Here is a 14778-nt window from a genome sequence, read left to right as displayed (position 1 = left end):
TACAGCGGTAGTAAAATAAAAAAAAGTAAAATAAAAAAAAATGAATATTAAAAAAAAAAAATTAAAGTTGGTGCTGCTGAACTACTAGGAGCAGCAGATTAGCACACCAGTCCCACTCCCCAACACTGCTAGACTAATAGCACTGGGCTCTTATAGTAGTAGTAGTAGTAGTAGTAGTAGTAGTAGTAGTAGTAAAACAACAAAAAAATAAATAAAAGCAGTCCTTACAAGGACTACTGTTATTGCAGCAGTCAGCAGATGAGATCAGAAGCAGGACAGCTGCCCACTGCAGCTACATACAGAGCACTGCAGTAGAAGGTAGATTACTAGCCAGCAAAGCTACCTAAGCTTAAATGTCCCTCAAACCCCTGCAGACTTCTGTCCCTCCAATAACAGAGCAGTATCAAAACGATTACTAGCCAGCAAACTTTCAACTGTCCCTGAAATCACTAACAGGCAGCAGCTCTCTCCCTACACTATCTCTTCAGCACACACAGGCAGAGTGAAAAAACGCTGCAGGGCTTCGGTTTTTATAGGGAAGGGGAGTGGTCCAGGGGAGAGCTTCCTGATTGGCTGCCATGTACCTGCTGGTCTGGGGTGAGAGGGCAAAAAAAAGCGCCAACAATGGCGAACCCAAAATGGCGAACGTCGCGCGACGTTCGCGAACTTCCGGCGAGCGCGAACACCCGATGTTCGCGCGAACAAGTTCGCCGGCGAACAGTTCGCGACATCTCTACTCCTGACTTGGATTAGCAGGAGTTCCCTGCTAACTTGATTATAGATCAGGGCAAGTTGCTCACACTGTAATCATCTTCAAGTGTGCAGGGTGCAAGGGGCCTTGGGGTTCTAGGTGCTATAGATAAGGTGAGCTGGAGTTGTTGACAAAGAGGCCCAGTGAATAAGGAAACAGAGGATATTGATGCAGCTAATGTATTGACAGAAAAGCACCTGGTTGTGTCTCCCCTAATACCAGGCACAAGTTCTCCTGTTGTATGAGGGTATATTTCCTCTTCTAATACCATATGTGAAAGTGCCATCTTATAATCACTTAAATGTCAGTTTTAATAACTGAGACTTGCCAGTTTGGTAAATAAATGCACCTTCCAGTAATAGCCTGCAGAGGGGGATCAGAGTGCTTCTTACTGAGCACTATTGAAACGATCCACTAGATGGCACTAAACTTACATTAATAAATGAATCCTCCTCTTGTTCCTGTTTGTATCCTTGAATTTATTTAACTGCAACAAGAAAAAAAAAAACTGTAGTATTTACCACGTGTTCGGAGATAAACATTGAAGCCTGTTTGCTTTCCAATGGGAAAATGCAGCAATACAACTCCAAAATGTGCTTGCAGCCATGCATCATTGCATAATAGTGAATGGGGTTTGCAGGGAAATGTCAGTAAGCACAGTGTCCCCAGCAAGCACAGTGTCCCCACTGTGTTTCCAGTGTCCTATGTACCAATAATTCTTAAGTAGCTAACAAAGTGGTGAATGTAATAAATATTCTTCAGCTCCACGTTTTAGAATTAAAATTGCTTTCTGGTAGCTGGCACTTACCTACTAGACAGGCAGTGGCTAATAATAAAATGGAGAATAAAAACATATATAGCCTTGTGATGAATCAGCTTTCTGGTTGCCAGTGAAATGGCACAGTGAACCCAGCAACCAGCAATTTAAATCACTCTAAAAGTGAACCAGCACCATGCTTTGCCTTGCTATGTGTTTATCCCATAGGAAAAACAAGAACCTGAAAAAAAGGTCTGGCACTTTCCTAGACGTGTCATAGATTCTACGTCACATACAGGGATACAGCACTGCATTCTGCTGTTTCATACAGTAAGGGGCAGATTTATCAAAGTCGAGGTGAATTTTCGAATTCAAAAAATTCTAACTTTAAGCTATTTTTTGTGTACTTCGACTAAGGAATAGTCCAAATTTGATTTGAATTTGAAAAAAATGTGAATATTGAAATTTATCATGTACTGTCTCTTTAAAAATTCGACTTCGACCAGTCGCCATCTAAAACCTTCCGAATTGCTGTTTTAGCCTATGGGAGACCTCATAGAACCGATTGGTGGACTTTGAAAAATCGTTTCGAATTCGATCGAATGCGCTATTAATTCGATTCGTACGTTTTGAATTCGGCCGAATACGGACTATTTGATTGAAAACGAACCTATCCGGCCAAAATAAAATTCTAAATTTGACACTTGATAAATATGCCCCGAACACTATACATGCAATTTAACTTGTGGAATTTATATTGTGGACACAAATCATTGTAATATAAATATAAAGGGCTATATTTTCAAATTGTGTTGATAAATTGGGCTTATTAGAGGGCAATAGGTGTCTTTACTGGCATGATTCACTGATTTGGTCCACAACTGCTCCATTTATGGAGTAGACTTTTGGTCAGAACAAGAGTGACAGATACTGTAGCAATCCTGTCACTGCACACATTTTGGGTTAATTCTTTGACAGTGGAAAAAAAACAGCCTGGAAATCACAGTGTGTGAAATTAGAGTTACCGTATATACTCGTGTATAAGCCGACCCGTGTATAAGCCGAGGTACCTAATTTACCTAAGAAAACTGGAAAAATGTATTGACTCGTGTATAAGCCTAGGGGCCCCATGTCAGATTTCAAGATGTGAATGTGCCAATGAGGTGCTGCACCTAGGAAAGCAGAAAAAAGGTACCGCGGCCCCAACACACCTCCCTCTCCCATAGCGCAGGACTGTCTGTGTGATCCCATAGCGCAGGACTGTCTGGACCTGAGAGCCTTGCAGCTCTGATAAAACATTTGTCAAATCTGGCGACATTGCACCTGTGTCAGGCTCATTTAGGTTATATTTTTGTTGGACCACTTTGCACTTACTTAATATTGAGCATGTTCCTGGCACTGGGTCTCTTTCATCCAAAAGATAACTGTAGCTTTTTAGATTTAAAGTTTAATAACATTAGCATAAAGTAATATTGTTTTTTGGAAGGGGCTGGGGTTTTAACCCATAACATTTATCACTATGATTTGGTACATTTGCAACATACCTCCCTCTCCCATAGCGCAGTACTGTCTGTATGATCGCCGCCCGGAGCAGGTCCAGGAGCTCCGGGCGGCGCGTCCTTCCCTGCCGGCGTTCGCTCCCAAAATGGCGGCGCCCATGGCCGCCACGTGGGTAGCGGCCGGCGCCCACTGTAATATCAACTTATTCCACTCCAATGCACAAAACAGAAATTGCTCAGCTGTGCACAGAACAGCATCACTGCACACAAACTGATAACTGCCAATGCAACACAAAAGTTACTTATTATTGTTGCTTTCCCAGAAATGTTGTAGCCATAAAATGTTACATATACTATAAGCCCAACAATGTAATTATATTCAGAATGAAACATGGGTTACCAGCCCGAAGGAAATGTTGCTCTAGTTATTGCACCACCTATAAACTCTCTGCTTATTAGGCATCATACCCATTACATTCATCTCAAGAATTCGCTAATTAAAATGCAAAAAATTAACAAACTGAATGTAATATCAGGTGCAAAGTGTGCTAGACATACAGTATAGCACATATCACAAATACGGACTTCTTTAACATGATAGATTGTGATGAATAAAAAGTGCATTAAGTCAATACTACTAGTCAAGGCTGACATGTTACTATTATATGCCAACAAATAAAATAGCTTTTATTCATCACAATCTAAAGTGTTAAAGAAGTCCGTATTTGAGATATTTTGAGGAGGCTCCTTTGCCAGGGGGCAGGGTGTTGGACACATGATCGGTCGGGAGCCAATCAGAAAGCTCCACACTGGTGAGAGATTTGTTTTATACAGTATAGGACCCATAGCACTAAATTAGATATCTTCTATCATTGGTTCAACTGCAATATATGCTACCTGCTGCTGGCTGGTTTGTGTTAGCAGATGTGGAGCAAACCTGGCACATGTTTTTACATACCCTCTTTGGAAAATAATAAATGCAGAAACTCTCTGTGCCTATGACAATTCAGTATTGAGGCCAAGTGATGGAATATAGTGTGCTTTGGCCGTCCACATTGGTGGTAAACTGTCAGTCTAAGATCTATGGCTACCATTCAAAGTCAAAGTTTTTTTAAAGATACAGTACTTTGATTATCGAATGGTCGAATATTCGAACGATTTTTACTTCGAATCGAAGTCGAAGGAAATTCAAAGTCGTAATATCCTATTCGATGGTCGAAGTATCCAAAAAATTACTTTGAATTTTGAATTTTTTTACTTTGAAAATTCCCTTGAATTCACTTCGACCCTTGATAAATCTGCCCCTAAGGGAATTATTTATCAAGATCTGAATTTATCTGATTTTTTAAAATAAAAAAGTCCAACCAAATTAGAATTCATGATTTCACCTTATTTATTATTAAAAAAATATAATTTAATTGGATAGAGGAAAAATTAGGTAAAATCAAGCGACACCCAATTTGTACAATTTTTTCAGATTCTTTTCCCAAATCACTCGATTTTTTTCAAGTTTTTTGCAGAAAAGCCAGAATTTTTCAGATTTTTGCCCAAATGTCCAAAATAGTAGTTTTTCAGGTTAATTCCAGCACAGACCACAGAAACTTACAAACAGACTTTTTGAAGCCTCGAGGTATAAAAAATCTTGAAAAATTAAATTTTTCCACTAAAAATGAAAGTAAAAAAAAACTAAAATTTTTCGAGTTTTTAGCATGAAGACTTTAATAAATAACCCCTAAATAAACTCTTAATAAACTCACCATTAAGGATTAATTATATCTTAGTTGGGATCAAGTACAGGGTAGTCTATGCAAGGCCACTTTCCTTTAATTCAGAGTTCAAAAAGGAAAAAAATATTGGCTATGGTCTTCTAGACATGCCCATTTGTGACAGTGCAGCATTCCAAGCACTTTTTATCTAAAGACAGTATCTACTGGAAACTACTAACATGCTCTTTCTCAGTGTGGAACATTATATATTCCATGGATATAAAAAAGTCTGTCCCTCTGATTTAAAGTGAGTTTAATTATTATGCTATAAACTGTACCCACAAGAAAATGCTGAATGTGAATTTATTATGCCAGGCTTGAACAGACGGTTTTTATGGGGCTCATGTCTTAAAGGAGGATAAATACAAAGGGCAAGATATCGGCATAAATATTTGCCTTTGGAGCTAAGTTTAAGCAATGCTATAATACAGGTACAAAACCTGAACCATGCTCAAGTTGCATTTTATTTAACACCCGCAATTAAGGTTTTTGTTAATACAATAGATTATAACACATTTTTATTGTCCATAATAGACTGAAACAGTAGCTGAGTGTGGCTGGTAGTTGTTAGTGGATGTGGGAAAGTTTACATTAAGGCTCCGGTCAAAAAGGAAGCACTGAAAGTAGCAACAAGGTGTTGGAACTGGGATGTCCAGCCTTTCATTTGAATGCAAATGTATTTGGGGGGCAGGCAGTTATCTCTGACATCAGCCTGGGCTTTAGTAAGCTGTGTCTGCAGGCACCTGGCCACAGCATTGTTAGTAATGTGTAGGATACAAGCACCGGTACAACACAGGTCATTAATATAGCCAATCTTAGAGAGAACTAATAGGGCAAAGATGACCACCGGGGATCTAGCATAGAGATGAACATCACATGTGGGAGACATACTAAGCACAAGGGCGTCACCATGTATCCACTTTCAGTAACATCAACCAGCAACAACCACACAGCGCAGAACTACATCTCTAATCAACCTTATTTCAACTATGTGGCGTATCATCATGTTCCACCAATGGATGACCAAGGGCAGCCCTGTGGAGTTTGGGGACCTCAGTATGGATCACCAAGGGAGGAATGGAACTCTTATGGAGCTGGAACTTCCAACACAAATATGGCACAATCATCTGACTTATCACCTAACCAGTTTGCTTATAATTCTTCTGGCTATAGCTCTCCTCATCCATCGGGGACTGGGATTTTACACCCTGTAGATTTGACTCATGCAGCTGCCAACTCACCCAGCGGTCTGAGTCAGAATTCTTATGAATGGATGGGAAAAACTGTGCAATCAACTTCTACAGGTATGGAATGCTATCCCATGATTTGAGCGTTATTTCACTCACAAAGACTTGTTTACTTATTTAGCAAATTTTGCTTTTTGAAGCAAAAACCAAATTGATAATCCTATTATAAAAGTCCCTTTTGATAAAATGAGACAAGTACATATCCATGAAGTAGATTTACACAGATTAGCATTTTTTTTTTGTATATGTTAGTTTTTGTGGTGAAACTTACTACTATAGTATTTATTTATAAATCATCTTAAATCAACTATCCATTTTTAGAGAAATATCCATTTTTAGAGAAATATGATCAAGCTGTACATCCTACCAAAAGGCCCACTGCATGTCCATATAAATATGTGTACCAATGACAGTCCAAATGCATATAGTTTTCGATATTAATTAAGGGTAATGGCCCACAAAGCATTGGCTTAAGGTGGCCATACATGGAGAGATCCGTTCATTTGGCGACTCCGATATGCCCACCTTGAGGTGTGCAATATCGGGCTGATCCGATAGTGGGCCCTAGTGCCCAACGATCGGATCCTAACGATGCCTAACGGGCGGTCGGATCGCGGGACTGCATCAACAAATAGATGCGGCCGTAATCCGATGGGGCAAAGTGTATGGGGCACGTCGGGGGGCCCCATACACGGGCCAATAAGCTGCCGACACGGCCTGTCGGCAGCTTTTATCGGCCCGTGTATGGCCACCTTTAGTGTATGTTTTTTTTCAGGGGGATAACAGAAACACCATTTCAGGAATTTATCTTAAATTGATTCAAATTAATGTCACTGGAATCATTGTTTTTATTGCAACTATTTAAAAAATATATATTTTTGAAAAGCACAGACTTCTGTATTTTGGGCCACATATTGGTGTGCTATGCCCAGTCCCATAATCTGCTATAGGAAGCAATCTGAGGCAGATCCTGGTGTTTTGCTATGTGTTTTATATGCAGACAAAATGCTATATGTTCCACCGACCCTAATTAATTAATTCACTTTTTGTCTTTGTGTTTGGAATTGGTCTAATTTACTCACAATATCTGAATGTTGGACATGGGCTAAGCTACTGATTAGAAGTAAGGTTGGAATATGTATGGCTTCTATGGACTATTTCATCCTGAATTAAAAATATTTTAGGAAGTGACAGATGGAATAATGAATGGGAACCATTGCTTAAACATTTGGTTCATGTTATTCAAAAGAGAGAACAGACCATTTACCAAAGAAGAAATCTAGAAATCTTATACTAGTGAAGGATGGTGACCTAGTGATAAATATGTGTAGCCTTTTCACCATCCATGCTTATGGAATATACCTTATTCCAGCATTTTGTCATTGATTCCCTTGACTAAAGGGATATTCCGGTGACCTTAATTCCAATCAAAGAAATAGGATGCAAGCATACGGACTCTGTTTTTGTCATGCAAATTAAACGTTTCTTTCAGAGTGGTCAGGTTTTTTCCCCTGACCTGTGCATGATATTAAGGCCTATCAGTTCCATAGAGGTAGCAGACTTTTTCACAGTTCTTTTCCCCTGGCTTTGATATGCAGCTTTGTCTTTTTTTTTACGTACAGTCTTTTCTCCAGAGTTTATACTATTGGCAATGGTGCCGATTTTAACAGAAAATAAAAAGACATTGTCCTTTTTATTGCCTTTCGAAGACTAATCTGACTTTTACGACTGAGCTCCATAATGAAGCCTTATCTTTTTTTTCTAGTTAATGCATAGGTATATTTTAACATTTTTAAAATAAAATTTGACTTCTTTCAGGTATGGAATGTTTGGAATGACTATTTATTTATTTATTTATGCAAGATTAGAATATAAATAATAGGGCATTTTTTCATTTATGCATTGACTGGGCTTTAGCTATCTTATACCACTTATTGATCGCCATTCATCTGAAACTAAAAGCAATTGGCAAGGTCATAAAGTCGGGGGCTTGCCATGAGTAGCAATAACCTATAATGCATAGGATCTGTTCCACAATGGACATTGTTCCAAAGAGTAATTCACAAAGGGACCGTGGGTTTCTGGAAGTGATACAAAAGAGTTTTAAGACTTAATACCATGGCCAACTTTGGGAAGGTGCCATAAATAAACACAAAGGCATTGACCTGCTGGGGGAAAACTTCCCCAGCACGAAAGTAATTATTGGACTGAGCAGTAGGAATTAAATCATGGTGAAGGGTTCAGCAATCTGTTAGGTATGAGAATAACGGTGGCAAACAGTTTCTTATGCATCTACAGTATAATAAATGGAACATTCCATAGTCTGCATGCTAAACCATTGTATCGCTGATTTTTATCCATTTTCCAGTGTATGCATACATGCCTACAGCCTTGCAGAATATATAAAGATTTTCATTGCTAAAGCATTCTATGGGGAAACAGTTTTCAATGCTTGTGGGAATGATACTGCTTACAGCAGAAAAAGGCACACATAGCAAAGTTCATAATTTTGATCGCATTTGGGGGAAAATGCTGCACTATGGTGAAATAAACATGGCATATTTGGTTTCTTTTCACATAATGCAACTTCTGCACTAATAATAATGGGTGTTCTTTTAATTATTATTTAATTCATTATCATCATCAATTATGTTATTATACTTTTAGGGCTATAGCCACTAAATTGTCGTTAAAGATTAGCCTTCAATACAGCAATAATCCCCATGGGTCACTTTTCTTTGATTGTAGTGAGGGACGGTACTCGTGGCACATTCAATGGGAACAAATAGCTGCTTTTTTGATCACTTCAAAAAAAAACATGCCGTACAGTTAAAAAAAAATACTGTTTTATAATTGCCCAATAAACTGTAAACCTGGTGCTGATCATAGAGGTCTGGCCACATGAGCAGACTCATGGAGATTAGTCGTCCCAGTGACAAATCTCCTCTTCTTCAGGGCGACAATCTCCCCAAACTGCCTTCCCCCTGCCCTCTGCCAGCTAAAATGAAAATCACCTGTGCCTTCCCTCAGTCGATTTTCATTTTAGCCAGCGGAGGGCAGGGGGAAGGCAGTTCGGGGAGATTGGTGCCCCAAAGAAGAGTCGCAGGGGCAACTAATCTCCCCGAATCTGCTTGTGTGGCCAGACCCTAAGGATACAGGTACAAAGAGCAGTAACACCATAGACGCTTAAAACATTATGATAGAAACTGAATGACAATTGAAAACAGCTCTTGAAAAACAAAAACTTCCAGCACTTTCTTTAAGATGAAAGATTCTGGGCAGTACAGCCCCAGCTTGTTGAAGACGTACATTGATAAGATCACCTTGTAACTCATTGTCTTCTCCTGGCTCAGAATTAGCACCTCAATAGAATCTGGAGCGCTCATTTAAGGAATCTTTGTTCCTCTGTATGATTCCAAACATACATCAAAGAGAATTAGGAAGGATCAAAGGGAGACAGAACATCTGATTAAGCAATATAAGAAAGTAGACTTGTGTTTGTTTGTTATCCTCACAGTTGTGTTGTCATTTCATTGCTTTTATTGGACATCCTGTCTCAGTAGAGCACCATTTCACCTGCAGCCATGGACACATAGGTGCCTAACTTACATACAAGGCCTTTTGTCTTACCGTAGTCATGTTTTTAAGTTTACAAATATGACAAGTGCACACGAAAGCTCATGTTGTCTGAGATCTATGGTTACAAAATGAATATGAATATATTTGTTTTAATATCTAATTTTTAATTCAGGGTTTAGGTGCTAGTACTCAGCAGAATCAGTACTGTTTAAGTTGCCTCCATATTTCTAAAGCTATAGCTAAAGCTTCATATAAGCTATGGATAAGTTGTAAAATAAATCCTTACTTACAATGTTTAGTGGCACCATGTAGTAAAATTGGTGCTTAGAGAAGATGACTTTATATGGTCATATAGACTACAAATATTTTGATGTTTTACAAACAGAAGAGTCCCAGTTTCTCTTGCATTTCTTAACTTGTGTCAGGCAACTTTGTTACAGTATATATATTTTTATTTTCACTTATTGCAGTTTTTGTCCTCATTTGTAGTACAGTGAAACCTAAATTTTACATCCCCTGATTTTAAGTTTTTCCTCATTTTTTCAAATTGTTTTTGTGATCCCATGTTGGTAGGGTTGCCATCTTTTCTGGAAAAAAATACCAGCCTTCCTATATATTTATCTTTTTTTCCTATTAATAACATTGGGATCAACTAGGGTTGCCACCTTTAATGAAAAAAATAACCGGCCGGTGGGGGGCGGGTACAAAAAGGAGGTGGACCATGACGCAAAAAGGGGTGGGGCTACGCAGCGCCCTGCAAAAAGGGGTGGAGCAACATCGCGGCGATGCGAAGAAGACTACAAAAAAGGTAAGTTCTGTAAGTTCTGGGAGCAGGCCGAGGGCTTTTTTTAAAGGATATTACAAATTACCGGCAACTGCATTGCCGGTAAATTTGTAATACAGGCCCCGGCCTTGGCAGGTGTCAACCATCATTTTTACCGGCCAGGCCGGTAAAAGACCAGCCAGGTGGCAACCCTACATGTTGGGCAAACTACATCACCCTGATTTTAAATTTTCCAAGATTTTCCACCATTTTTTCCGGTCCTTTAAAAAATATCTACAATTTTTTTATTGTAATCCATTTACAGAGCTGTGTATATGTTTAAAATATATGCATACATATGCACATACATACAAAAGTGGCAAATTATATTTTCAGAATTACTGTTCTTTTAAGAACATTCCAAAGTTAATTTCCATGGCGATTCAGCATTCTAAATCTCTTCTTCTTCTCAGGCAAGACAAGGACCAAGGAAAAATACCGTGTGGTATACACTGACCATCAGAGGCTGGAACTGGAAAAAGAATTTCATTACAGCAGATATATCACTATCAGGCGGAAGACAGAACTGGCTGCAAGCTTAAGACTCTCTGAAAGACAGGTATGGTTATTTTCAGTTGTAGTAATTAACCATGGAAATGCATACATGGTCAAGCATATGCCATTTTGCAAGTAAATACATATAGTGAAAGGAAGTTGATATGTAAAAATAGTGCAATAACAAAACAGTGTCAGCAAAACATGACTTTACTGTTTTGAACCAAATGCATTAAATTATAAGGTTAAGTACAATTTTTGTTGATAAAACTATTTACAACTGTTTAAATAGCTGCTTTGATTTTACCTGCTTATACCTAAACAACACTGACCTCATTCAAAGTTGATCAATCTCCTTGGCTTTTTATTTTTCTGCAGGTAAAAATCTGGTTCCAAAACCGCAGAGCCAAAGAAAGGAAGGTATTCAAGAAGAAAATTAACCAGTTTGATGGCATGTGTTCTGTGCAGAGCGATTCCAGTTCAGCCAGTCCAAACCCACTTTGTGACTCTGTGGTACATACGGATATGTTAGGCTCCTTATACCAGCCGCCCTCAATTGCACTCAGTGGCCTATAGCAATAAAGAAAGTGTCTGCAAGCATGTCACTCTGTCCCAAAAAACTGCAAGCTTTGGAAGTATTACATGAACACCTTATGTCACTCAGATATGAGACCTGCAAGTCATCACCATAGTGCGACAAAGAAAATACGCAAATTTGTTATTTGTTCCACTGGATCCACTGCTTTGTGATTCATTAAGCCCTTGACTATGGGAGGGGGTTGTTTGCAATCACCTGGACGCTATTATACAGTTGAAGCTATTTCTGGGAAATGCACCACAAATGTGGAAATTTGGAGCCATGTATGATAAAAAAATCAGTAATAACTATGGACCCGGAGAACGAAACCAAACTGTTCTGTTCTTTGATTTCTCTTTCCCAAGTATGACTGTACAAAACTGGAACGTAAACCAAACTTTAGGTCTTCCTATCGTCTTTCTTTATTATATAAGAATTTTTGGGCAAAAGTTTAATTTATTGCTCCATGTGATCAGTGGCTGCATCCCGGGTTGGAAAAGGCCGCAGTCAAACTAAGGCTATTTTGGCAGACTATTGAGACATGCACATTGGTATAATTTGTACAGTGTTTAATAGAATATAATTTTACTTATTGGTTATTGGGGGCCTGTAAAAGGACAAAGGAAACTTCACACTATATGGACTACAAATATCACATCTATATCAGAGCTTTTCAACTGGTTTCATGTTCAGGGACCAGAATATAATAAAATGATCATACAAATAAATTACTTGAGCATTTGGACAGGCTTAGGGTAATATAGATGTCTGATTACCTCCAGCTGGCAGGCCCCAAGCTATACAGCTCATATGAATGGCATTGCCAAGGTATTAGAAAATGTACTCATCTGTGAACATGAACTGTCCATAGTATCCTGCAGTAGTGAAATCTATTGGTGGCTTAGTTTTGCTTAAATAAGCTTGCAATCAAAATTAAAGAATATTATCCTAATATTGACCAAATATAGACACTTCCAGAGTGTGAATCCTTATGTTTGGAGCAGTTCACAAATCTGTACTAGTGGGAACCAGTATAATATATAGAGGCTGATTCACTAAAGGTCAATATTCCTTAACGCATAGTTGTGTGCGTTATTTAAGACGCGTTATTTAAGGAATGATTTATTTAAGACGCGTTATTTAAGGAATGATTCATTGGTATTTTCGCATGCGTTAATAGACATAGCGCAAGTGTTAATTCTAAATTTCTGCACAGTGAGGAGCTGTAGGGCAGCAATTAAAGACCTTTATGAGGAACTGGAGCCTTACCTACCGCCACTAACACATTTTCATGATACCTTGGGCAGATCCAGAATGCACTACGTTCTGTGTCATGGAATTATATTAAGTTTCCCAGGGAAAGGAATGACTAGAACACTGTAAAAAGAGACTTCTACTCTGCCAGTGGCATCCCGAATATCTTAGGTGCTATAAATTGCACTAATGAAGTGTGAAAATATCAAATGCCCTAAAATATCACACAAAATAACGCATGCTATAAAATACCGAACACAGTTCAGCTAAAAATATCACTTCTTAAGTTAGATAAGTGAACTTTTAGTGAATCGATCGCTAAAAAACACTCACTTTTTCGACCGTTAGTGAATCGGCCCCATAGAGTATACAGTACTTGGCCCATACACTGGACATAGACAGTTCATTCATGTCACGAAAGGTGAAACAATTATGTTTTTACTGACTGCACTTGGTTAGGGTTTCCATGTCATTCAATTTAATTATTTAATAAAGAATAAATAAGACTGATTGTTTTTTCTTTTTATTTCAAAGATATATATATATACAATGGGCACAGGGTAATCCTCTATAGTTCTGATTTTTGTAAATATACAGTATGTTGGGTGGCAGCTCACTGATTACCCCACAAGCAGCAGTGATCAAACCAAACCGCTGACTATGCCATTGGTTCAAATGAATGCACCCACTTGCAACTGCAATATAAACCATGCTTTCTTAGGTTAATGTAATACAGGTCATTTTGATCAACTTTCTCAACATCCTGTCACTGCTTTCCATAGTAATCTGTGGATACAGTACATGACTGTGACAAGTAACTAGTGCCAGGACCCATTAAGAATTTTCCTGGTACTCTAGTGAACCTAAAGCTGCAGTTATGTGATTTATGACCTAATACAGCTTTTAACTATATTCTGGATTTCTGACCTTGGGTACTACTTTCTACTGCTTCACAATTTTCCAAGTACTTAACTCAGAAGTCATATTCCAATATCTTGCTCTGATAAGATTGTAATGGTCTGCAAATATGGATATATGGCTCTGAATTATCAGACTGTACCTGTCTGATAATTCAGATGCACAGTTGACCGGTGCATGAGTAATTTGCATGTTTCCACTCATATCTCCTTCACTTTTGGTTTTTAAAGGGAAGTCCAATCAAATTTGCATTCCCCATAAAATGTCTACTAAAAATACTTTATTTATGCACCTCAGTTACCCTAAATAGCAGTCATTTTGCTCCAGTATAACCAGCTGTGGTCTTTACTAAGACCAAGACTGTAATTCTGCACAGTCAGCGCTGACTTCTTGATTGCCAGCCCTCTAGAAAAACAAACCCCAATCACATACATAGCAACGCAGGCTCTTACTAGGGCACTAGAGTGCTTTCAATGCTGTATAGCTGTACAGCACAGAGCAGTGATCATTTCTTAATTGATTGGCTCTGCTTGCTGTGAAGAGTTCTGTGAGCACGCAGGATAAAAGTGGCGCATACTCACTAAGAACATATCGCCATATTCATGACGCTTAAACAAAAAACTCATGGCCGCGGCTATCACAATGCAGCAGAACATTTTTTAAAGCTTACTGTATTTTAAGTGAAGGAGGCATGTTTGAGAGGAAAGAATTTAGCGAATTTAGCCATGGTCCTTGTCAGACCCAGCTGTCTAAAGCTCTCCCAGAGGATATACAGTAAAAAGGATATTTAAGGTTCTGGTAGTCCACTTCCTCTGCCGGTTTAAAAAATGTCTGTTCTCCCTCAGACTTGTAGTAAAATCCAATTAGTGTTGAAGAGAAAACCAGCGCTCACTAGCATGAGGTTAAACAAAATAAGGAAACAAGATAGATAATTCCAATATAGTGATATTTTTTAAATTGTATTGGTACACCACTCAGTGAAATCACAGTATTACTAAGATAGGTGCCCTTATTAGTTCCGCTTATTTGATCTGTGTGCCCCTTATCACACTAATCGGCACCATGCAGTGTGGTGAATTGAATGGTGGGGTACTCATAAACATTTAAGAAGG

At 38.6% G+C, this 14778-nt stretch overlaps 1 protein-coding gene across 1 annotated transcript; it reads left to right on the top strand.

The window, feature by feature from the left end:
- Positions 1 to 5487: 5487 nt before the first annotated feature.
- cdx4.S (caudal type homeobox 4 S homeolog) lies at positions 5488 to 13254 on the top strand. The gene is made up of 3 exons (XM_018232950.2): positions 5488 to 6077; positions 10836 to 10981; positions 11296 to 13254. The coding sequence occupies exons 1-3, from the start codon at positions 5639 to 5641 to the stop codon at positions 11491 to 11493; spliced, it is 783 nt and encodes a 260-aa protein (XP_018088439.1). The 5' UTR covers positions 5488 to 5638; the 3' UTR covers positions 11494 to 13254.
- The last annotated feature ends 1524 nt before the right edge of the window (positions 13255 to 14778 follow it).

The sequence above is a fragment of the Xenopus laevis genome, chromosome 8S, assembly GCF_017654675.1.
Source record: "Xenopus laevis strain J_2021 chromosome 8S, Xenopus_laevis_v10.1, whole genome shotgun sequence".
NCBI lineage: Eukaryota > Metazoa > Chordata > Amphibia > Anura > Pipidae > Xenopus > Xenopus laevis.
The sequence above is the reverse complement of the archived record's forward strand: the minus strand, read 5'-3'. Positions and strand labels throughout refer to the sequence as shown.

Bases quoted from the DNA above. Each gene is read 5' to 3' on its own strand.
- cdx4.S (XM_018232950.2), top strand. From the start codon at position 5,639: ATGAACATCACATGTGGGAGACATACTAAGCACAAGGGCGTCACCATG. The intron at 6,078-10,835 runs GTATGGAATGCT...TCTTCTTCTCAG, and splicing joins TGTGCAATCAACTTCTACAG to GCAAGACAAGGACCAAGGAA. The intron at 10,982-11,295 runs GTATGGTTATTT...ATTTTTCTGCAG, and splicing joins TAAGACTCTCTGAAAGACAG to GTAAAAATCTGGTTCCAAAA.